At 36.2% G+C, this 25,489-nt stretch overlaps 2 protein-coding genes across 4 annotated transcripts in view; one reads left to right on the top strand and one right to left on the bottom strand.

Moving 5' to 3' along the window:
* DDX4 (DEAD-box helicase 4) overlaps positions 1–25,489 on the bottom strand; it is a 66,752-nt gene continuing 41,263 nt past the window's right edge. For all 3 annotated transcript variants that reach the window (XM_060146078.1, XM_060146081.1, XM_060146079.1), the window contains 14 exons: positions 25,296–25,376; positions 24,187–24,234; positions 22,497–22,544; positions 22,345–22,392; positions 21,977–22,119; positions 21,188–21,340; positions 19,900–20,054; positions 16,616–16,745; positions 15,066–15,232; positions 8,041–8,186; positions 2,870–2,969; positions 1,442–1,712; positions 870–980; positions 1–196 (listed from right to left, as the gene is read on the bottom strand). In XM_060146078.1, coding sequence (XP_060002061.1) covers positions 119–196; positions 870–980; positions 1,442–1,712; positions 2,870–2,969; positions 8,041–8,186; positions 15,066–15,232; positions 16,616–16,745; positions 19,900–20,054; positions 21,188–21,340; positions 21,977–22,119; positions 22,345–22,392; positions 22,497–22,544; positions 24,187–24,234; positions 25,296–25,376 — 1,679 coding nt within the window. In that variant the 3' untranslated portion in view covers positions 1–118. The remainder of the gene's footprint in view (positions 197–869; positions 981–1,441; positions 1,713–2,869; positions 2,970–8,040; positions 8,187–15,065; positions 15,233–16,615; positions 16,746–19,899; positions 20,055–21,187; positions 21,341–21,976; positions 22,120–22,344; positions 22,393–22,496; positions 22,545–24,186; positions 24,235–25,295; positions 25,377–25,489) is intronic.
* LOC132518064 (inorganic pyrophosphatase-like) lies at positions 12,167–13,334 on the top strand. The gene is given in 1 exon segment (XM_060146082.1): positions 12,167–13,334. A coding segment is annotated over 1 exon segment (735 nt). The 5' UTR covers positions 12,167–12,323; the 3' UTR covers positions 13,059–13,334.

The following is a 25,489-nucleotide window of genomic DNA, read 5'->3' as shown; positions in this document are numbered from 1 at the left end:
CAGAAGACAGGAGAAACAAGAGTGTCAGGTTTCATACTTCTATTAAAAAAATCAAAAATCAAAACTATTTTCATCTCCACATCAAAACTGTACCACAAACTTGAAGGTTGTTTTAGCTTTAATCCCATGACTCATCATCTACTGGATTAGGAGCTTGTGAAGAAGAAAACCGTGCTGTGTTCAAAGAGCTCTTGCCCTGGTAATTCTTTAAAAAGAAAAAAAAAAGAAACAAACATTTAATTTTAATGTAGCTTTAAAGTTACACTGCCTAGACTGAGATTCAAGCTTTCCACCATGTCTTCCCCAAATATATAAAAAAATTCATTCCAACTGACTCCAATCCATTTGAAAAACGGTACGTATAAACCTGGAAAGTCTAAATGCACAGAGGATTTCAAGAAAACTTTAAGCCAGTAGTTTTGGCAAGTGGAAAAACAAAGCTCTTCACTTCAATGAATAAGCATAAATATTTAATGATTAGTATGCTCATTGTTTCTGTATAAAAATGATGTTGCCTATAAACTGACAACAGAAAAGATATGCAACCACATCTCTATTATTTTCTTACTTAATAATGTGGTCAGAATTCAAAAAATAAAGAATTCCTACAAAAATCTCAGAAGATCCCAAATTAGAATTTAAAATGCCAGCAGAATTGGGAAAGGAAGGTGTCTGAGCATAAATCTCAAACTCACCTTTAAGACCAAAACTATATAATATGTATATAAAACTTTTAGAGAACTATTATTCTTCCAGGTATGAAAATAATGGAATAGGTAAATTACTGAATGTTATAGTTACTTCACAATAGCACAACATTTACAAAGAATAACTAAAAGCCAAGTTCTAAATTTTTCCCTTCAACTTACCTTTCTAGTATCAATTGATACAAACATATTTCCTCTTGTACTACCACTGAAGCCAGTAACATATATACTAAAGGCAATTTCTTCCAACCATGCAGGAACATCCTGTTGAGCCTTTAAAAGAAAAAATTAACTTCATATACAACATGCATAAAGTCTCAAAGATTGGCACAGTTTACTTTTCCTTAAAATACATATATATAAAATGTCCGCTTTCAATGACAAGGTAAGAGCACTATCCATTCAGTTTTAAAAATTAAAAACTGGGGCTTCCCTTGTGGCGCAGTGGTTGAGAATCTGCCTGCCAATGCAGGGGACAAGGGTTCGAGCCCTGGTCTGGGAAGATCCCACATGCCGCGGAGCAACTAGGTCCGTGAGCCACAATTACTGAGCCTGCACGTCTGGAGCCTGTGCTCCGCAACAAGAGAGGCCATGATAGTGAGAGGCCCGTGCACCGCGATGAAGAGTGGTCCCCACTTGCCGCAACTAGAGAAAGCCCTCGCACAGAAACACAGACCCAACACAGCCATAAATAAATAAATAAATAAAATTTAAAAAAAAATTTAAAAACTTACATCTGACAGTACTTTCACTAGAGGCTGTGCTAAATGGCCATCAGATTCAGGATCAAAAAAGGAAATAGCTCTGCCAGTATTTCCACAACGACCAGTACGCCCAATTCGATGAACATATTCATCAATGGTAGAAGGGAGATCAAAATTGATAACATGCTGAACATTTTCAATATCCAGCCCTCGGGCAGCTACTGAAGTAGCAACAAGAGCTAGGCACTTTCCACAGCGGAAATCTCCAAGGGCTTGTTCTCTCTCTCTCTGTTCTCGATCACTTGAAAGAAGATAAAAGTATGTATTAGGACAGCACTTAAGAAAATTATTTAAAAGAAACATTGAAGTTCGACACAAATTTCTTTTTAATAACAGTAAAAAACAGCAACATTTAACATTAATGTCTACTTCTTCCATACCAAGTTATTATACTAATTCCTTTCAAGTCATAATTTAGTTTGATTCTCATAATAATACTTTGAGGTTAGGACAATTAACCCCATTTGCAGATGAGGTAAGGTGACAGCTAATACACAGAGCCAAAATACAAACTCAAATATGACAAACATCAAATCTTACCTATTAATAATCTCTTTCTAGTCTTGACAAAAAATATACTACTTGATCAGAATGCCACCTCAAAAATTGCTGCTTTTTGAGTGTGGGTGGGGGCCGGGGGCCCAAGAGGTTCCGCCGCCGCAGCGCTGGGAGCCGCAGTGGTTCCGAGCGGGGCTCAACATGGCGGAGAGAGAGGTGGAGTCCAGCCCCCGAAAGAGGACCAAGGTGGAGGTGGTGCTCTTACCTGAGAAGAAGTGGGGTCGTTGGCATGCCCTAATGTATGAGAAAGATTTTGGCAACTATGAATGTCATTTTCTAGTCTAGCCCCTTTACCAACATTTAAGAACGTGGAAGAGTGTGACAAGTTTTGTCATATCAAGGATGTACCCAAACAACCTGCAGAGGCGAAGCCAATTCCACATAGTTGAGTGCCTTTTAACGTTTGTCTTGAAACTTTTCTTATTTAATTCTTAGTGGTTTTTTTTTCAGATGGAGAATAATACAGTACTGTCGATTGAGCAGTTAAAAAAAAATTGCTGCTTTTTAAAGAGCATAATCTCTGAATTCTATATATTCACTGATTAATCAGAAAGATTAGATTCAGCTGAAGAAACACCTAGCTCTAACTATCAAAGAGCCTTTTAAATAGATGTCTTGAGAAGTTACCAATTCTTATAATAAGAAGTCTAAGACACACCTTTAACTCGCCCATCCCCGCCACTTGGTTCTTATAAAAACTTAAAATGAAGATGAAGAATAACAGTTTAGATCTTGAGATCTTAATTCTAGGATTTTATACGAGTTAAATATACTGACATTTCTTAACAAATGACAAACAGAAGTTACCTCCTTACTAGGAAATCATATCAATCTACTCACCCATGAATACTTGTTGTTGATATTTTTTCTTGACAAAGAAAAGTGGCAATAAAATCTGCTTTTTTCTTCGTTTCAACAAAGACCATAGTTCTTTCATCTCCTACAAGACAATGAAACAATGATTAACATTCAAACTACAAAATTAGGAAAAGAAAAGAAAAGGGTAGGGTGAGTAGGAAACTGTCTCATCCACCACTGTATTCCTAGCACCTAGACTGAGGCCTAATAGGTAATAGTAACTCAAATATTTCCTGAATGGATGAATGTCAAAGATGGAGAGACAAGGACTTTTTCCTACTTTAGGACTAAAAAAAAAAAAAAAATCAGCTTGCCCTTTGACTTCCTAAGCCAACCAAGAAGTAGAGACTTAGGGAAAGATAAATGATATCTACCTGCCAACTCTTAACAGTTCCACAATTTTGTCTCAGGCCCTTCGTTTCCCTCTCTATAAATAAATGCTTTTGTTCTTTACTTCCCAAGATCATAGAATCTTTTATTCTACCTTGACTACCAGAGGTATTCATAATAATGGCATCCAACCCAGGGCTGACAAACTCTACAATATTCCGTGTTCCAACATTATCTCTTAATTCAAACCCCTTAATCCCCAAAGTATCTTATATATACAGAAAATTATCCCAGGGCCTTAACGCATTAAAGAATATTTACTTGTTATTTTATAAGTACTTAATTGGCTGAAATTCAAGCATGAGCCAGAGACATTTCCACACAAGGAACTTTTCTATAAAATGTTAGAGAGGAAAGATATTTATAGCCTTAAAGTAAGAAGGTATTACATTTCATAATCCCACTCCCCCATCTTCCTATGAGCTGGCTTCACTTATTCAACAAATATTTAGTGCCTAGTAGATGCCAGTAACTATTCTAGGTGTTGAAAACACAGCAATAAAACAAAGCCCCTGCACTCACTGTGGGGAGGCAAATAACAAATATTATGCATTAAGTCTAAAAAGGAAAAAAAATCAGCAGAATAAAGGGCCCAAGTGGACGGATGTACCCTCTCTAATTAGATGACATCTGAGTAGAGATATTACTAAAATAAGTGAACCATTCAGATACCCGAGGAAACAGTATTACAAGCCAGAGGGTAAGAACAAATATAAAGGATCGATCTAAGGTATGGGTGTTCTTGGTGTGCTCAAAGAAAAAAAAAACAAACAGAAAAGAGGTCCCCATGTGGTTTTTTATGTTCTAGGCAGAGGGAACATCAAGAACAAAGGCAATGAGGCAGAACCATGTCTGCTATGTGTGGGGAATAGTAACGAGCAAAGGGTGCCTGGAATAGGGTGAGCAAGGGAGAGCAGTAGGATTTGAAGACAGAGGGGTAATGGAGGCCATATCATGAAGGGCCTTGAAAACCATTGAAAGATCTTTACTTTGAGAAGGGAAGCCACTGGGTTTGGAGAAGAGAAGTGGAAAGATCTGATCTTTGTTTTAACTGAGCAGCTGATGGGTTCTGATATACTTTTTATTTTTACTTTATTATTATTTTTTTTTTGCGGTACGCGGGCCTCTCACTGTTGTGGCCTCTTCCGTTGCGAAGCACAGGCTCCGGACGCGCAGGCTCAGCGGTCATGACACACGGGCCCAGCCGCTCTGCGGCATGTGGGATCTTCCCAGACCGGGGCATGAACCCGCGTCCCCTGCATCGGCAGGCAGACTCTCAACCACTGCTCCACCAGGGAAGCCCGGTTCTGATATACTTTGATGCTAGATAGAAACAAGAGGATTTTGCTAACAGATCAGATGTGCACACTGGAGAAAGAACTCAAGGATGCCTCAGATTTTGTGTCTGAGCAACTGGAAGAATGGAACAAACACTAAGTGAGATAGGAGGACTGTAAGAAAGGAAGGTTTAGGGGTGATATTTAATTATCAATAAATCACAGATATCTATTAGACAACCAGGTAGGAAATCAATAGAGCAACTGATTCTTACAGTAATAAATGAGTTATATCCTTGAGACATAGTCATTTTATTTATCAGAGAGTAATGATTTTATGTTTTATCAAAAATTACCTTTCAATCCAACAAGATGCCCAATGCCAAAACTGATAAATTTGATAGTCAGTTACCTAATACTACTGTGCAGCTTAAAGCCTCGATTTCATCTTTTCTTGGTTCCCAGTGTGAATCCCAAATGGTAATAAAAATTTAACTCCCCTGACACTTCTCTAGTTTTTTTCCTCTACTGATTTGGTATTTTTTCTCCTTCAGACAATAAGCTATACCCCTTTGGTGGCAGCAATAATGCAAATTTAGTTTTATAAGCAGACCACCTGGTGATCTTTGTAAATGGATTAATGAATTATAGTTACGTATTTTGTTGCGTGAAAAATAATAGACAATTCATCTTGTTAGCCTTTTTTGACTATTAGTCCATTGTGAACTAAAATCAATTAAGAATCTAAAAAGAATTCTAGCTTTGGTAGTTAGATTGCCATTTTTTGTATTTCTGTGTTTACTCTTTACCTGTGGCTGAAGTGGTAGAAATGAAGCTATAAGCTCTTTATGTACCTATAATTCAGAAAGGGCTTTACCCACCACTATGTATAAGCATTATGTTAATACTCTATGGAGAGTATTAACAAATTATAAAGTCTCTTAAAGGAGCTCAATTCTGATTGGTTTACAGAGATAAATTAGAGAATTTATAGAGATAAATACTCCTAAAATTCCTGGAAAATAAAGAAATTGACTCATAATACTTTAAGTATATTAAACTTAAAAAAAATTCTTCCTATAGAAGCTAAAGCAGAAATATTTTAGGATTCCAAGTTCCCATAATTAAGTGAAATCTTTGGTAAACAAGACTAACTTACTTGGTTTTAAAAATACAAATGTATTTTCTCGAATTTATCAGTGTTAAGTAGAAAACAAACATGTATCTTATTTTACTTGGGTTTTTCTTAATGTATAGAGATTTGCCAGTCAAAATAACTAACATTCTCCATAATGTTTTGTTTAAGTGTATGAAAATGTAAATCTGTGTTCAACTAAACTGACTATTCAACACTATCTACCGTTTTGTATACTGTCATCTGAAAGATAATTTCCAAGATCTTTGGCTTTAGATAACTTAAAATAGTAGACTATATTGAGTTAATTAACTCAATAATCACTGAATATAGGATAGAATTCTCAAACATTAATTACTAAACATAAGTTTATATCCTTTTGCTTGGTATTTTTCATATACTATAGAGAGGCAATATCTTTGAGTCATATTAATGAACCTACTTGGACTTCCCTTGGTGGCACAGTGGTTGAGAGTCTGCCTGCCGATGCAGGGGATGCAGGTTCGTGCCCCGGTCCGGGAAGATCCCACATGCCACGGAGCGGCTAGGCCCGTGAGCCGTGGCCGCTGAGCCTGCGCGTCCAGAGCCTGTGCTCCGCAACGGGAGAGGCCACAACAGTGAGAGGCCCGCATACCGCAAAAAAAAAAAAAAAAAAAAAAAAGAACCTACTCAATTTTGCTACTTTAAGTGTAAAAGAATATGTGTGGTGTAGAAAGATATATGTGTGGTATAGAAAGTTCATGAGCTCTGGTAGTCAGCTACAATGTTTGTGTATGACATCTCTCAACTGTCCATCCCTGCCTCTAGTTTACTCTCTGAAATAGAAGTTACTACAGTTAAAATAATTAACATAAGTGGTTGAGACTACACTTGGAGTAACAGTGACCAAGAAATATAAACCATTTGTGTGTTTGTTTTTCAAGAAAAGAGCAAAGATGATCACTGATGAGCACACCCTTCGGGGTTGTCTGTGTCTTTTACTGTCTTTTATTTTTTTATACCTCTATTGCAACTGAGAGCAATGCAAATGATTCTTATCAATAAAAATACAAATGAAAATTTTCCCTCAAATGTAACTGATTATTGCTTTGTGGATACTGACCACTTTTGCATCTATTTGTAAATCCATCTTAGCTTTCCTGATATCCTATACATAAATGTGTTCTCTGGGGACTTCCCTGGTGGTCCAGTGGTAAAGAATCCGCCTTCCAATGCAGGGGACACAGGTTCGATCCCTGGTCGGGGAACTAAGAGCCCATATGCCGTGGGGCAACTAAGCCTGCGCACCACAACTACCGAGCCCATGCGCCTCAATGAGGGAGCCCACATGCCGCAAACTACAGAGCCCATGTGCTCTGGAGCTCGCACGCCACAACTAGAGAAGAAAAGACCCGCACGCTAAAGAGAAGCTCACGTGCCACAGTGAAAGATCCTGCATGCCTCAACTAAGACCCAACACAGCCAAAAAACTAAAAATAAATAAACATAAATGTGTTTTTTCAATTCTCCTTAGAATTGGCTGTAACATCTTACTAGCTCCCTTTGTAATTAATGAGCTCAACAAAATCTTTGACACCTGTTCATTTAAAATTATGAAAAAGGCAGATGGTACACTACTATGAAATAATGAAACCTACACATTTTAAAGGCAGAAGAGGAAAGCTAGCAGATTTAAGTTAACAATTAGAAAAAGAGATAAATTATATGAACAAAAATATGTAAAATACTAGGATATATGGCATGACATTTCCATGCAAAGTAAAAAAAAAAAGGCCATATTAGAAAATTTTATTTCAAGGCACAAACTAAAGCTATCTCAATCAAAGAAATACAACTTTCTATTGAAAAAAAATTTTTTTGAGGGTAAAGAGAGAGATTTCTCATCAACATTGTGAAGGAACAGAACTAGAGCTTTAAAGTCCCTTCTATCTCCAAAATTCTTTGAACTATGAATACAGGAAGCCTTAGAGAGCAGAAACTGGGAAGTAGAAATACAACAAAGATTTCACTTTTAGTGGAGTAAACAGAGCTTGATGTAGATATGTTACTCTTCCTTTCTATTTTCTAAAACAAGAAAATATGTATTTCTGCTGGAATAGTTTTTTGTCAAACACTGTTCAAACAAAGTCTCAAATTCTTCCTATTTTTAACATTTATGGAGGAGAAAGGATTATACTGCTATATCATTTATCCAAAATATCGAATCATAAGAAAAAGAGCTTTAGAGAAAGAGGAAACAGTGAAAACTTATTTATTTAACTTATGCCAAATAATGTTTAAAGTCATTTCCAGAAGTCATTATTGTAAAAATCAAAATCATAACAAAAGATAATTGTATCAATGTAAGGTACCTATGTTTCGTAGAATTTCGACAAGTTTTTCTCTTTTTGAGTACTGGCCAACTTGGAGAATGGTCTGCTGAACATCTCTACATGCTCCACCCACTTGTCCAACAGCAACAAACAAATAATTCGACTTTAAAAACTCCCCAGCCAACCTTGAAAGACAAGAGACAAGAAAGAAAGACAAGAGAGTATTCCTTAACTTATCCTCTTCCATTAATACTCATAATATTTACTGAATTCCTGCAAGTGTTACCTCAATATTAATAAGCCAGATTATAACAGCTATAATAAGAGAAGGTGGATACTTACATCATCCAAGTACTTAGATGTACATCCAAGTACATTCAAATATCAGTACTTTGTACATTCAAATACCAGTACCAAGTACATTCAAATATCAGTACATCCAATGTACATCCAAGTACATTCAAATATCAGTATTAAATGTTAAGATTTTGCAAAATACTTAACAACTACTAGTGAAAAAGTCTGTGTCAAATTACGGATAAGTAATTTCAAGTGGATGTGCTCACCATACAAAACTATATAAAACGTGTATATAACAATAAAAAAAAGTATGCTAAGTATCAGACTACAAGCAGGAATTTTTTTATTAAAAATTAAAATGTAACCCTACAACAGAAATTCTGTTTTTCATTCATTGCTTTCATGTATGTTATTTCTAGGAGTTGTTTCCTGAAAATATTAGTTGTCAAATTAGTATACTTCAAATGAAGTATTAGAAGCAAACCAGATCTTAAGTCAGTGCTTTTTGTAACATGACAAACATAGAAAATGATAATATTTGTACAGCATAATTGGGCAAAAAAATGTGATGATGTGAAGAGACTAGGGGCCAGGGCCACACCAAGTTGTGGAGGCTCACCCCAAAGGTTGGGGGTATCAGCATCTTCACACACACACACCTCACTGACAGCACACAATTAAGAAGCCCTGCTCTAGATCACCCAGGAACATGGAGTAGGGAGAAGGGGAATTGCCAATTACAGAGCAAGTTTGGAAGGAAAAAAAGGGAAGGTCATGTAGCAGTCATGTATATACTCTCCTATGTAGCAGTGCCAAAAGCAGTCCCTTTCTAGCCACCTCCTAGCATATCAAACTCAGTAAATCCATAATCTTAATAAATCACTGCTGCTTCTCTCTCTTCATCTGCTCTCTTACCATAAAAGAAAAACACTGTTGATATACTACCTCTAGAGACAAGAACCCTCTCAAACCTTGAGATCATCTGCAAGTCTTAATTGTCAATCATCCTTTACACTCATGAAAACATATTCTGAGTGCCTCGTGTCAGGCATACATGGTACAAGGCACTGGGTGTATAAAGATGAATGTGATGGTCTCTGCCTCTGAGGTGCTCATATCAGGTAGCATAAATATAATTATATTAAAAAATAATTACTATAATCTAAAATATTTATATAGGTTAATATTTACATATTTTAATTATTTAATGATTTACTATAATAATCCAGTGTTACAATAGTTAATATCTATTGAACCTAACTATATTCCAAGAAACATGAAAAGTGTTTTAAATAGTTTCTTTCACAAGATACAGGATTCTTTCACAAGACTGGCAGGAAATGGATGAAATGATGTCTGTTAAAGAGTTTTCAAGTTTGAAGCTTCATCTAAGGAAGCAGCAAGCAAGAATGTGAAAAAATGATGACTAGGGAAAGGCACTCAATGCATAAGAAGACACAAGGATAAATAATGAGGAGGAACAGAATTTGGCTTGTGTGGCTGATAGGAAATAGTCTAAATAAGCCAGAAATACATCGGTCCAGGTAAAAAGGTGGCAAATGAGGCAGAAACTGTCTTGTGTAAAAGAATTTGAAAGTTGGTTAGTCTGTGGAGATGGAAAGACATGGGAGGGTTTATCTTAAATAAATAGCTATAAAGATCAGACTTTGTTTTGGAATTTTTACCAGCATAAAAATGAAACTACAGGCAGGGAGACAGGTTAGAAAGAAAGCTACCACCAATGAGCAGAGGGAAACTGAAAAGGACCTAAAATAAGGTGGGAAATAAAGAAACTAACGAATTTGAAATATTTTAGAGATAACTGCCAAGTTGAACACTTTTGAAGGGCAGAATTAAAGGAGTATGAGGGAGGAATCAACATGATTCAAAGGACTCTGGCTGCCAAAGACCACAATGCCAATAAGGAAAACTGGAAAGGAAAGAGGGAGCTGAAGAATAGGTTCAATTTTGGACTTGATGAACATGAGTTACCGGTTAATTCATCTAAGAGGAAAAACAATCCTAAAGAGTTAAATCTAAAAGTCTGGAGCTGAGGAGAGAGATTAAGCATACAAGTAATAATTGGGTTGTTTGTTTTTGATATTAAGTTGTAGAAGATCTTTACATAATCCCTTATGGAACATATCATCTGCAATTATCTTCTCCCAACCAGTACATTGTCTTTTTGTGTTTCTTCATGGTTTCCTTCACAGTACAAGACAAACAACCCAATTTTTAAAACTGGGCAGAGGACCTGAATAGACAGTTTTCCAAAGAAGACATACAGATGGCCACCTGGCACATGAAAAGATGCTCAATATCACTAATCATCAGGGAAATGCAAATCAAAACCACAATGAGATACCACCTCACACCTGTCAGAATGGCTATTATCAAAAAGACAAGAAATAACAAGGGTTGGCAAGATGTGGAGAAAAGGGAACCCTTGTGTACTGCTGGTGGGAATGTAAATTGGTACAGCCACTATAGAAAACAGTATGGAAGTTTTTCAAAAAATTAAAAATAGAACGATCGTATGGAGCAATTCCACTCCTGGGTATATATCCAAAGAAAATAAAAACACTAATTTGAAAAGATATGTGCACCCCAATGTTCACAGCAGCATCATTTACAATAGCCAAGATATGAAAACCTAGGTTTCCATCAACAGATGAATGGATAAAGAAGATGTGGGGTATACGTATATGCAATGGAATATTACTAAGCCATAAAAAAGAATGAAATTTTGCCATTTGCAACAACATGGATGGACCTGGAGATTATTATGCTTAGTGAAATAAGTCAGAGAATGACAAACACTGTATGTTTTCACTTATACGTGGAATCTAAAAATAAAAGGAACAAATATAACAAAACAGGAACAGACTCACAGATACTGAGAACAAACCAGTGGTCACCAGAAGGGAGGGGGCTGAGAGAGGAGTAAAGGAGGTGAAGAGGATTAAGAGTTACAAACTACTAAGTATAAAATAAATAAGTTACAAAAATGTAATGTACAGTACAGGGAATATACTTCATATTTTAAAATAACTTTGTATGGAATATATTCTACAAAAATACTGAATTACTACACTGAGCACTTAAAAATAATATAATATTGTAAACCAACTATACGTCAATCAAAAAAATACAGGTAATAAGTTTGGGAGAGTAAACAGGTACAAGTGCAAGCCAAGGAAATGGATGCTTCAATGGTTCAGTGAATATGTAGAATGAAAAAAGTGGACTTTAGACAGAATAATAGACAACTTGTAACATTTAAATGCAGACAGTAAAGCACCTGAGAAGTCATCAAGAACTCAAGAATATAAACAACTCAAGGTCAGGAACTCTATCCTATTTATCATATAGCCCCAGGGCTTATAATCAAATATGGCTCATAAAAAGTCCTCAACAAATATTACTGACTGACGGTAGTATACATTAGTCATTTGGGCTGGCCAATATCTGGCCAAACACTTTCCTATTTCAGGGTAAATTAAAAAAATAGATGGGACTTCCCTGGTGGCGCAGTGGTTAAGAATCTGCCTGCCAATGCAGGGCATACAGGTTCAACCCCTGGTCCGGGAAGATCCCACATGCTGTGGAGCAACTAAGTCGGTGCGCCACAACTACAGAGCCTGTGCTCTAGAGCCTGCATGCTTCAACTACTGAGCCCGCGCACCTAGAGCCCATGCTCCACAACAAGAGAGGCCACCACAATGAGAAGCCCGCACACCACAACAAAGAGTAGCCCCACTCGCCACAACTAGAGAAAGCCCCACGTGCAGCAACGAAGACCCAACACAGCCAAAAAAAAAAAAATTAAAATTAAAAAAAAAAATAGAGTGGCTTTGTAGCAGCAGCGGCGGCTGGTCTCCAGCATCATGAGCGGCTTCAGCAGCGAGGAGCACGCCACACCCTTCACCCTCGAGTACTGAGTCTTCCTCAAAAATGAAAAAGGACAATATATATCTCCATTTCATGATATTCCAATTTATGCAGATAAGGATGTGTTCCACATGGTGGTTGAAGTACCACGCTGGTCGAATGCAAAAATGGAGATTGCTACAAAGGATCCTTTAAACCCAATTAAACAAGATGTGAAAAAAGGAAAACTCCGTTATGTTGCAAATTTGTTCCCTTATAAAGGATATATCTGGAACTATGGTGCCATCCCTCAGACTTGGGAAGACTCAGGACACAATTGTGAACACACCAGCTGCTGTGGTGACAATGATCCAACTGATGTGTGTGAAATTGGAAGCAAGGTATGTGCAAGAGGGGAAATAATCAGGGTGAAAGTTCTGGGCATACTGGCTATGATCGATGAAGGGGAAACTGACTGGAAAGTCATTGCCATTAATGTGGATGATCCTGATGCAGCCAATTATAATGATATTAATGATGTCAAGCGGCTGAAACCTGGCTACCTGGAAGCTACTGTGGACTGGTTTAGAAGGTACAAGGTTCCTGATGGAAAACCTGAGAACCAGTTTGCTTTCAATGCAGAATTTAAAGATAAGGACTTTGCAATTGATATTATTAAAAGCACTCATGACTACTGGAGAGCATTAGTGACTTAGAAAACTGATGGAAAAGGAATCAGTTGCATGAATACCACAGTGTTTGAGAGCCCCTTCCAGTGTGATACTGATGCTGCCAAAGCCATTGTGGATGCTTTACCACCACCATGTGAATCTGCCTGCACAATACCAACAGATGGGGATAAGTGGTTCCATCACCAGAAAAACTAAGGAAATTTCTCTGGAATACAAGTTGATATTGCTGCATCCTATTCGTCTGAAAGCATTAGATGCAAAAGTAGTAACTTTTCCAAGCTTTAAATTTATAGAACTAATCAATCAAATTCTGCTGTGACCAATGCAATATATCCATACTGTTATCCATCTAAAAGCATCTTTCATATCAACTAAGATAACTTTTAGTTCCTGCTTAAATATCAAGACAGTTGTAGTTTGGAAGTCATCTGTGAATAAATGTCCAAGATAAGTACATACTGGATGTATATGTTTGCCACGTGTTAGGAAATAAATAAATAAAAATAAATTTTAAAAAATTTTATTTATTTATTGTTGGCTGTGTTGGGTCTTCATTGCTGCGTGCGGGCTTTCCCTAGTTGCGGCGAGCGGGGGCTACTCTTTGTTGCGGTGCGCAGGCTTCTCATTGCAGTTGCTTCTCTTGTTGCAGAGCACAGGCTCTAGGTGCTCGGGCTTCAGTAGTTGTGGCACGTGGGCTCAGTAGTTGTGGCTCGCGGGCTCTAGAGCACAGGCTCAGTAGTTGTGACGCACGGGCTTAGTTGCCCCGCAACATGTGGGACCTTCTCGGACCAGGGCTCGAACCCGTGTCCCCTGCATTGGCAGGTGGATTCTTAACCACTGTGCCATCAGGGAAGTCCCGGAAATAAAATTATTTTGTTGAAAAAAAAAATAGATAGGCAGCAGGAATATTACCTGCTAATTAGGTAGGTATTTACCCACCTAGTATTAATTACCTATGATGATTATGGGAATGTAGATACCCCATTTCAAATTTAAGACACCATTTAAATATAAGAAACTATTCTTTTATGTACCACTAAGAAAGAAAAAAATCCTGGCAACTGGCCAAATGCTTTATTACGATTTAGACTTTTTCCTCAGTAAAGAGCTCTTTTTAACTTTATACAAAGGCTTTTAAAATCATCTAATAAGTAATACAAATTGATAGTGTTTGACCCCACGTAACATTCTATCGACCAGGGGATCCACTTTCAGCAAAGGTGGTATTGCAGCAGGTGCACAACCATGGGGTCCATATCATATCACAACACCCAGAAGTTGCTAGCCTGACAAACTGGAACTGTCCACTGAAAGAACAGCTAAAGGGACAGCTTGGAAGTGATTCTTTATGAGGATGGAATATCTTTCAGTAGGAATCAAAGATCTTCATGTGGTACATGGGTCTGTGAACCAAGAGATACAAGCAAGGGTGGTCCACATACCATCCATCACTTCCAGTGACCCACATGGGAAATCTGTGCTTCCTACCCCCACTACAAGTATAGGTTCTGCAGTTTTGGAGGTCTTGGTTCCCAAAGAGAGAATGGTTCCACCAGAGAAAACAGGAAGAGTCTTACTGAACTGTAAGCTAGAGCTGCTGCATGGGCATTTCAGGTTCCCTGTGGCCAAGGGATCAGCAGGCAGGAGGTAGAGTCACCACTCTAGCAGGAATGTGTCATCCTAATCTCAGAACTCACAGACCACAGAGTACGTGGTATGATACTCAAATATCTGCGGAAATTGGTATATAAATTTTCCAACACAAGCACAATTCCCCCAAGCTCTATTATTTGGTTTGAGGAGAAGGCACAACAATAAAAATAATTTCATTTAGTAAGCACTTATTAAATCCTAGCTAGGTGTTGCACTCGTGCTCGCTCGCTCGCTCGCTCTCCCTCTCCCTCCCTCTCCCTCCCTCCCTCCCTCCCTCTCTCTCTCTCTCTCTCTCTCACACACACACACACACACACACACACACACAGACTTTAATAAAATGTGATGCTAATGTAAAGCCAGGAATTAAGGTAAGAAACAATGAAAAATAGGGTAAACTTCCTGGAAATACTTCTAAACTACCTACGTTACAATCTTAAATTTAGGATTAAATGAAGTAAATCTCTCAAAAATAAGATATTCACAGTATTTCTCCTGCTATAAAAGCATCAAGTACATAGCAACTACTTTTAAGAAGAAAAAATTTACCTTTGAATTTCTTCTGGAAAAGTTGCGCTAAACATAAGGGTCTGACGCTGTTCCTTTGATGGCATTCCTGGGCAGGAAATTAACTTCTTCATTTCTGGTCCAAAACCCATATCCAGCATGCGATCAGCTTCATCCAAAACTATATATTTGACTTGTCTGAGACCAATCTTTTAAGGATATTTTCAAGGGTGAGGGCAGAGAATGCATACTAGTTAATGTATTAAACTAAAATATTCTCTACAACTCCAACTATTAATATATTCTTAAGGATGAAGATTAGAAATAAATGCATACAACAAAGAGAACTGTTATGTTTAGGTAATACTACCAGTGTTTATTTCAGTTCTCAATTTTGCCTTATGTTATAAAACATTTTATAAGAAAGAAACCAAAACATCTAGATCAGTACTACACAATACACCTTTCTGTAATTACTTAAAAATTCTGTATCTTCACTGTTAGCCAGTAGCCACATGCAGCTATAAGCACTTGAAATGTAGCTAGTGTGCCTGAAGAAATGAATTTTTAATTTTATATCACTTAGACATTTAAATAGCCACATGTAGCTAGTGACTACTGTATTGGACAGCACAGATCTAGACTATATTATCTGATAAAGTCAGACTCTTTAATGTAAAAAATAAAATTGCTTAACAGCATGACATATTCAAATGTCTTGTAACTGCTAAACTTATTTCTAACTCCTTTAAACCCTTAATAAATCCCCCATTCTCTAATCACTCAGGAACAACTGGGAAACTTTTCTAACCTATCATGGATACTTAGTGCTAAAAACAGACACACATTTGCAAAAAGAAAACAAGTTATTTTGGTACCCCAGGGAAGATGTTTAATCAAGGTGGATTTCTCTGGATACTCTTAATAAGTATCCTAAGAAAAGTCCCTTTATGCAGAAACAGCATGTTTTGAACAATCCCTTTAGAGAAGGGCCTTAAAAAAGCAAATCAGAGTCATGAAAGTGAACTGAAAATATTGATACAGAGATGTAATACTGTGGTATGTGAATACCAAAAAGAAATACATAGCCCTAAAATCTCTTTCTGAAGACAGAAAATTAATAGTCCTGGATAATAATCACTCCCACACCTAAAACAGAAGACAAAATTACTGATGCCACAAAGGCTTTCTTTCAGGAAAAAAAATTTATTTCATCAAGACATATATGAAACTAGATAAAACCACTTATTACATTTCTCTCCCGGTGTAGTGGGGTATAGGATATAGATTCTGGAATCAGATCCAGATTCTAACCCTAGCTCTATCACTTACTAGAGCTAACTGAGAGGTTTAAAATAAATTACATAATCTCACTAAGCTTGTTTTCCCAAGTATAAAATGGAAAATACTATTTACCTCCTATTTTCATTATTTTAAGATTTATATGAGAATGCATTCAAAGCATCTGATGGGGGCCTAATATATAAATGGTGCTGTAATAAATATATGTATCTTTATACCAATCTCTCTCTTCCCCAAACAAAAAAAATTATTAATCAATACCACAACTTTGTTATCCCTCTAGAGCCTACCTTTTCTTTACGTATGATATCCATCAGTCTCCCAGGAGTAGCACATAATATATTACAGCCTTGTACTATCTGTCGAATGGAATGCCCCAACTGGGTTCCCCCATATATAGCAACAGCTCTTACACAAGTCCTATTAACAATAAAAGTAAATGCCACTTTCTAGTTACTTGAAAATTAGCCATTTGTTTCTAACAAGATGTAAAATGAAATCCATAAAGGAAAAGCTAATACATTCAACATAATTTTAAAAAAATTAAATTCTTCCCAGAAAGAAGCTGAAAAGCTGTGAGAAAAAAATATTTGCAACCTGTCTGATAAAGGGCTCTTCAAAAACAATGATAAACATGACCAACACTCACGCAATAAGCCAAAAACATGAACAAATGGTTCACAGAAAATACAAAGGTTTTTAAACACGTTAAGTTCAACATTACTTTTAAAAGCAAAATAAATGAAGACTAACAACATTTTCCCTCAAGTGTGATAATACCATGTTATCCAGGGCATAGGGAAACTGGCATTCAGGAGGATAAACTGATACAACACCTTTCACAATTTTAATCTCTATTAAAATTTTAAAACATATCTTTTTCCCAATAAATTCACATCTAGGAATTTTCCCTTCAGATGTGTCCCCACACATGGGTAAAGATGACTGTAAAATAATATTCACTACTAACATTATTTTTAGTATCAAAAGATTGAAACCTATCCAATTGTCTAACAATAAAAGACTTAAAATTATAGCCCACCCATACAAAGAAATACTGTGCATTCATAAAAAGGAGTACAGTTCTAGAGTAAACAATAGCTCCAACATACACAACTTTTAAAAAACAGGGTGACAACAAGCTTAGTATGCCACCATTTGTTGAGAGAATTAAAGTGCATACATGTGCACCAGCTATTTCACATAAACTGTTAATAGTGTGTAAACTCTGAAGAGGAGAATTAAAGATAAGCATTGATACTTTCCAGTTTTTTGCCACAAAAATGTTCCAACAAATATCCATGTACTATTCATTTTGTGCATAATTATCTGAATTTATCATACATATGCTTTCGTTTTTTAAAAAAGAAAACTGTTATCTTTTACGTGATTTAAAAGCCTGAAGTTGGGACATCCCTGGTAGCGCAGTGGTTAAGAACCTGCCTACCAATGCAGAGGACATGGGTTTGAGCCCTGGTCCAGGAAGATCCCACAGGCCACAGAGCAACTAAGCCTATGCGGCACAACTACTGAGCCTGCGCTCCAGAGCCCACGCACCACAACTACTGGAGCCTGCGCACCTGGAGCCCGTGCTCCGCAAAAAGAGAAGCCACCACGATAAGAAGCCCACACACCACAACAAAGAGTAGCCCCCGCTCGCCACAACTACAGAAAGCCCGCGCACAGCAACGAAGACCCAACACAGCCAAAAATAAAATAAATAAGTAAAAATTTTAAAAAATTTACTGGAAAAGCTTTAAAAAAAAAGTAAAATTAAAAGACTGAAGAGCAACATACTACATGGGGATAAGCAAGAAATAAACACTGATATAAGCAATGTACACCTACTTTTTCCAAAAGATCTGTCAAACTTGACATTAAAGGGATTTTAATAATTTTAATTTTTTCTACTCTCATTTTAAATAAACTGATTTATACAAAATAAAAGGTTAAGCTTCTATACAGAGAAAACTCTAAAAAATTGTAAAGAAAAACACTAATATCCCAATAGATAAACTGGTAGATAATACATAATTCACAAAAGAAAATGTATAAAGCGTTCAACCTCTCAATAACCAAATAAATGAAAAAAAAATGAAGATACCTGTGGTGGTTTTAAAATATGTACATAAATTCTTCAATACTCCTTCCTTTAAATATAGATCCTAACTCCGCTCCCCTATAGGTGTGTACAAGGCTGGCTTCATAGGTGTACAACCTGTGCAGTCATACAGGGTCCCAAGCTTAGAAGAGCCCTGTGCTTGGTTTAATGTTCTATATTTGCTGCTTAAAATTCATAATTTTTTAACAAAGGACCCTGCATTTTCATTATGCACTAGTTCTAGCAAAATATATAGCCAGTCCTGAGTATGGGATAGACTTACTGACTTGCTTAGTAACTAACAGAATATGGCCAAAGTGACTGCAACTGTTTTATAAAAGTCATAGCAACCTCCTCCTTGCTCTTTCTCACTGACCACTCAATCTAAGGGAAGCCAGTTGTCATTTCCTAAGGACAATCAAGCATCCTTACACAGAGATCCAGTCAAACCTTCAGATGACTGCAATCCTAGCTGACATCTTGTCTGCAACTTCATAAGTGATCCCAAGTCAGAAACACCCAGCTAAACTGTTCCGCAATTCCTAACCCTCAGAAACTGTAAGATAATATTTATTGTTTTTTTGTTTTGTTTTGTTTGTTTGTTTTTACAGTACGCGGGTCTCTCACTGTTGTGGCCTCTCCCGATGCGGAGCACAGGCTCTGGACGCGCAGGCTCAGCGGCCATGGCTCACGGGCCCAGCCGCTCTGCGGCATGTGGGATCTTCCCAGACCAGGGCACGAACCCGTGTCCCCTGCATTGGCAGACTCTCAACCACTGCGCCACCAGGGAAGCCCGATAATATTTATTGTTTTGAGCAACTAGGTTTTAAGGTAAGCAGCAACAAATAACTAATACCAAATACTGGCAAAGTGTGTAGTGAAATTGGCATTCTCATATACTGCTGGTAGAAGGCAAGCTTTAAAATAAGTCCATATTCTTTAACATTAAATTTATAAAAATCTCTAAGAAAATACTTAAAACATAAAAGTAGAAAAAATTTATATAGCAAGCTGTTCATTACAGCAAGAATTATTTTTATTTATAGTAGCTCCAAATTAGAAACAACCTAAATCCCCCAAAATAGAGAAATAAAATACATACACATGGGCAATCTTAAAGTCATTAAAAATTAGGTCTGGTTGTTAAATAAGCAGTTATCCATTTTATTAAGTTACGTGTAAAGAACAGAAAATTATTAGGAACACCCTAAGTTCATTTTTTAAACATACATTTAAAAACTACCAGAAGACACACCAATATGTTCACTATTGTCTTATCTATTTCTATTATCATCTAATTTTTAATAAGAATGTTTCTTTTTAAAATAAAGAGATTCCATAAACAAGATTATGAAAAAGGAAACTTCAATTACATGAGTGCATTCTTATTCATGCACTGTGTTCTTCCCAAAATAAGTAAGAAAATTCTCTAAAGAAAAACTTGTTTGTGAGTGGCATTCTAGATGTACTTACCCAAAAGAAAATTTTCTGGCTTCCAAATAGATCTGACTGATCAATTCTCGGGTTGGTGCGACAATAATACACTCTGGTTCCTGCAGCTCTTTAAAACGACTGGCAGTTACCCCATCACGCATCATATGAGCCAAAATTGGCAAGAGAAAAGCTGCCTAGAAGTTAAATTCCATAAATTACAAATGTATAGTGCATCATCCTTCTCCCTATGGCAACCTATTCCTCATGTCTTCATATCCTTTAGCTTCTTCTTTCATCTTTTTGGTAAATTTAAGATAAGAAAGGAAAACTATTTTTATTTCCACGAGTTTTTAACATTTAGGTCTTCATGCTCATATTATACAATATAAAATGTCTGATAGTTAATCTACCCTATGAAAATATCTTTTGTTCTTTTTTTAAAAAGCACAGCCATAGATTCTAAATAAACTTATTTTTAGAGGTTAATGCAGCATGCAGCATTCATTCTAAATGACTCCTTTTGGGGTAGAAATAAAATTATCAGAATGCATGACAAAAGTGGTCCACAAGCAGAGCAAGACTTGGGAAATCATTCATTTGGATTACTAAACATATCACCCTTATTAAAGTTACATGTGGCAAGAAACTTTGTGCTATAGTTTTCTCATTAAACAAATAAGACACTAAAATCTACCTCCAAAACCACATTTAAGTCACACAACAGCTGCTGTATTATACAACTCACTTATTTTCCCTTCAACTCTACTATGGAAGTTTTTTAAGACAATACAGTATGAACCAAGAGTCTATCATCCTGGAAATGACAGTCTTTAATACTCATCTCATGGTACCCTATTTAATAGACAAACCCCACAGTTTAGTCCTAAGACCAACCTGGTCCCATCAGAGTTCTTTTAGAATTAGCATAACCGGAGGTCACTTCATACTAAGGAACAGGTATAATACCTACAGCTATTTCTCATTCTCTTGACTCCAAAACTGTATCAGCTGTATTACATAAATTATTTTTTACCTTTCTCTGTGGCTTATAAACTTTGGTGCTTTGACCCTCAATCATTTTGTTTTAGATACTATGTTGCACAGAAAAAGCTGACCACACTTAGAGATTAAAAATCTATGAAGTACTCTGGAAATAGTTCAAAATTCTTTCTTCAGAAGCACACAAACCTCAATAAAACCAGAAATCAGAAGCAAACACACATGAATATTTATGACAGTTCACTGAAATCTTCTACTTGGGAAGAACCAAAGTTCAAAAAGTAGCAGTTTGAATATGGGGCAGAATACATTCAGGAAAGTGACTTACAGTCTTTCCAGACCCTGTCTGAGCACAAGCCATCAAATCTCTTCCTCCTAGTATAATAGGAATACTGTATTTTTGCACAGGAGTAAGCTTAGTATAACCAGCTTTAGCAATGTTGCTATTCAGTGTCTGACAAAGATTAGCTTCTTCAAAAGTCTAAAAAAAAGCAGGTGGCAGTGATTAAATTCCATATATCATATACAGGTCATTCCATAAACATATTCTATTTGAATTAGTTTCAAGTTGTTAATTCCACTTTATATACTATGTTAACTTTACAAATATGCCCCCACTCAAAAGTAGTATCCAGAACCTGTATGTTATTACTTGATAGAATTAAGGAATATTCTGTATAGACAGTGGTTCTAGAAACTCTTTTCTGTCCCCTTAAAACCTGTGAGATACAAATAACTCTAATCAGTAAAAATGGTTCATTACCAACAAGGGACTCTGGGCTCCCCCACTCCTTAGAAAACCACTCCCCTAAGACACACTTTCTCACACACTTAGGAAGCAGAAATCTTGATCTCTAGGAAAAGTATCCTTTTTAGTGAATTTAAATAAAGTTCTCATCCTGGTTTTGGGAGGTGGGGAGGAAATATAGTACCCTCCCTTTCAACATAGCAATTAATTCTAATGTAGATGGTAGTCATGGTTCTAAATTTCCAACCTAAGACATTAGAGAATAAGATGAAATTTTTGTATTCTTTAATACCAACTTAAGAAATGTACTAAATTTTTAAAAACCGAAGTTTGCTACACAGTCATTATAGAAACAATTATTACACTGACCAGAATTGCTGGTGGTACATCATGTCCAGATACTTCTACAAGAATAGCATCATATTTGTCAAAGTTTATGCCTGTCTGATAATGTGCAAAGATGGAGTTCTCATCCTCAGGTGGAGGAGGTGGTATGTAGGTCACTTTTGGTCCTTAGAATTTAAAAAGAAAATTTACATTACAAGGACTAGAATAAAAATAAGAGGGAAAACATACAAAAACTGACAAACTCAAATTTTAAATACTGTAGTAATTCCCAATGTTTACCATTAAAGTTTTCACTTCAAATTTTAAAAAGTTACCTCTGTTTTTAAATATTCTGTATTTGTATTAAAATGCAATATACACTCATGTGGATCACACAAAAATTAATATACCTTGAGTGTCACCACTTTCTCCTCCTTTAGCTTCTGACTTCCAAGAATCTTAAAAGGAATCAAATCGAAAAACAGATAAATGTTCTTAAAAATCGAAGGGTAAAAGAATGCTCACTATAAAAATCAAATACCTTATCTAAAGTAAAACTTACTCTTTCCAGAGCCTGTAATTACTTCTTCATTTAAACCTTTGTAAACACCTATTAAAGAAATCCACAAGATACAGTCAAGATACAAGATTATGCACATCTTTCTTTTCATTGCTTATCTTCAAAGAGAAAAAGTTCTGAAAATGCATAAAGTCCCTTCGTACAAATAATACTTGACACAATTAAGATAAATAGAACCCTGAACATTTTGTTTCCTTAGCATTCAACATGCTGATTTTATGATTACACTGTTATAACATATTAGTATTCTTTCATTTAAACTGTTATGTCTCTTTCCTAATCCCTATATTCCTCAGCAAAAGAATGTATTTTCTAAAAGGAACTAAAAATCCATCTTTGTTGGGATGTCCCCACTACAACCCATAGGTTCTATGATTTGCTAGGACTCAGAATATAGTCATAACCATGGCTGTGACTTATTACATAGAAAGGATAGGGAGCAAAATCAGCAAAGGAAAAAGGTATACAGGGAAAAGTCCAGAGAAAACCAGGCAACCAAGCTTTCAAGAGTCTCTTCCACTGGTATCACACAGGACAAGTTGTGACAACATGTTGGAAATGCTGTCTACCAGAGAAGCCCATTAGAGGTTCAATATCCAGGGTTCTTATGAGGTGCTGATAATGCAGGAACCTTCTGCCTGGCATGTACCAAACTTCCAGACTCCCAGAAGAAAAGCAGGTATTCAGCATAAACCACACAGTTGTACAAACTGTTTAGGCACAGTGAGCCACTCACACCAGTTAAGAGTGGTGAGAACTCTAAATTTAAGTTTTCAGAAGCCAGGTCTTTCAAAGAACAGCAGTCAGGTCTGCCGTGTTGACTCCTTTCTATACACTATCTTTCTGATCTTTAGACAAGGAGTCATCTATTGTGCCACTTTCAGGTACTATCACAAAAAAAGAACAAGGACTGCATTAGATTTGAAAGGCTAACTAGATATAGCATCTTTACATGTGAGCTAATTTTCTTGTCCTGTATGTCCATAGGTCTTGAAATCCTTTTTCAAACAACATCTGAGCATTTGTAGAAGATACGGTTTAGCCATTAATAATCTTTTTCTATAGTGAAGAATCCAAGAATCCAAAGGAAGGAAGTGGGGACTAATAATGATCACTAAGAATTTTTCAGAGACATCAAACAAGCTTTATGGTTTTACTAGTCTGGAAAACATTTCAACTTTTATATGACATTTAAATATTTTTAACTCTGAAAAATTTTTTCATAGTATAAAATCATCTATACTGAACTTTCTTTATCCCCTATGCCAAGCCAAATAACTATCTCATAAGAAAAAACATTATTTTAGTAAGAATTTATACATATAGATTACATCTCAATCTTTAACATCTGCATGGTATCTCCCATTTTATGGTTATATCATTTATTAAACAGACTGATGAGTTTTTAGGTGGTTTTCAGTTTTTACTTATTATAAATGAAGCTGCAGTGAACACACTTTTACATGTACTGAGCAAATACACCTACAGTATGTAATTCCTATAACAGAATTGTTGGATTAAAGAGTAGTAGTAAACAACTCCCCAAAACTGGCTGTGCAAATGCATACTCCACAAAGTGTATAAAAGCAGCAACAGTTACCTTTAACTTCAAAAATTAAGCTTCAATTACAGTAATTTTAACCACTTACAGGTAAACCAGATAAGAACTCACCTCGTCCACTTCCACTACCACTTCTGCTTTGATAAGTGTCACCCTTACCTGTAAGGCATTGTTTTACAGAAGATTTAGAGAAATCACAGCTCCTCCTCAAGCACATAAACCATATAGCTATTTCTTTTCAAATACTGAGTAATTACTCAGGATTCTAGTCCCTTAATCCACCCATCTCTTAATTCTATACTTAAACCTTTTTCTCATTTGAACATTTTGTTTAAAGACTTCATTTTTTTTAGGGCAGTTTTAGGTTCACAGAAAAATTAAGCAGAAAGTACAGAGATGTCCCATATACCTCCTATCCCCACACCTGCATGGCCTCCCCCCATTATCAACATCCTCCACCAAAGAGGTAATTTGTTACAATTGATGAACCTACACTGACACATCATAATCACCCAAAGTCCATCATTTACATTACAGTTCACTCCTGGTATTATACATTATTTATGTTTGGACAAATGTATAATGGCATGTCTCCACCATTACAGTATCATACAAAGTAACTTCACTGCCCTAAAAATCCTCAGTGCTCTGCCTATTCATCCCTTCCCCCAACCCCTAGCAACCACCTATTTTTTTCACCCTTCTTCTTATAGTTTTGCCTTTTTCTGAATTTCATATAGCTGCAATCATACAGTATGTAGCCTTTTCAGATTGGCTTCTTTCACTCAGGAATACATATTTAAGGTTCCTCTATGTCTTTTCATACCTTAATAGCTCATTTCTTTTTAGTACCACAGTTTATTTATCCACATTTCAACATTTTTCGTCAATAACTATGTTCCTTTTTTTCACTTTCTCCTCAAATCCCCTAAATCAGAATCCTTTCTTTGAAATCAAAGCAAACTTCATTTTCCTTCCTCCAATTAAAAGTATAATTTATAACTCAAATTAACTGGTAGATAAGAAAGAAGAAATAATTCACAGAGCACAAACTTTGTAAGGGAGGCAAAACTGTCCATGTATTTTTGCCTACAAATCTAAAAAGCAGAGAAAATCATGAGCCAATCTAGTACACTTAAACATATATATTAGGTTTATTAATCCTAGAGATAAAAGCAAATGTGAATGATTAATATTCAGTAATAAATTCTATTTCTCACCTACACCAGTTAATGCTGATCTTCTAGAGCCAAAAATGCCACCAGTGCACTGGGTCCCCTCATCTTGTTCATATTTGCTATCTAGATTTACAGATAATAAATTTAGATTGTTACTTTTAAGAAGCTTTTAAATCATGCAGCAAAGAAAAAAAATCAACTTATGGTGCCATAAGTTAAAAAGATGCAGAATAAAA

This window comes from Lagenorhynchus albirostris, chromosome 3 (genome assembly GCF_949774975.1).
Source record: "Lagenorhynchus albirostris chromosome 3, mLagAlb1.1, whole genome shotgun sequence".
NCBI classification, from domain to species: domain Eukaryota; kingdom Metazoa; phylum Chordata; class Mammalia; order Artiodactyla; family Delphinidae; genus Lagenorhynchus; species Lagenorhynchus albirostris.
The sequence above is the reverse complement of the archived record's forward strand: the minus strand, read 5'-3'. Positions and strand labels throughout refer to the sequence as shown.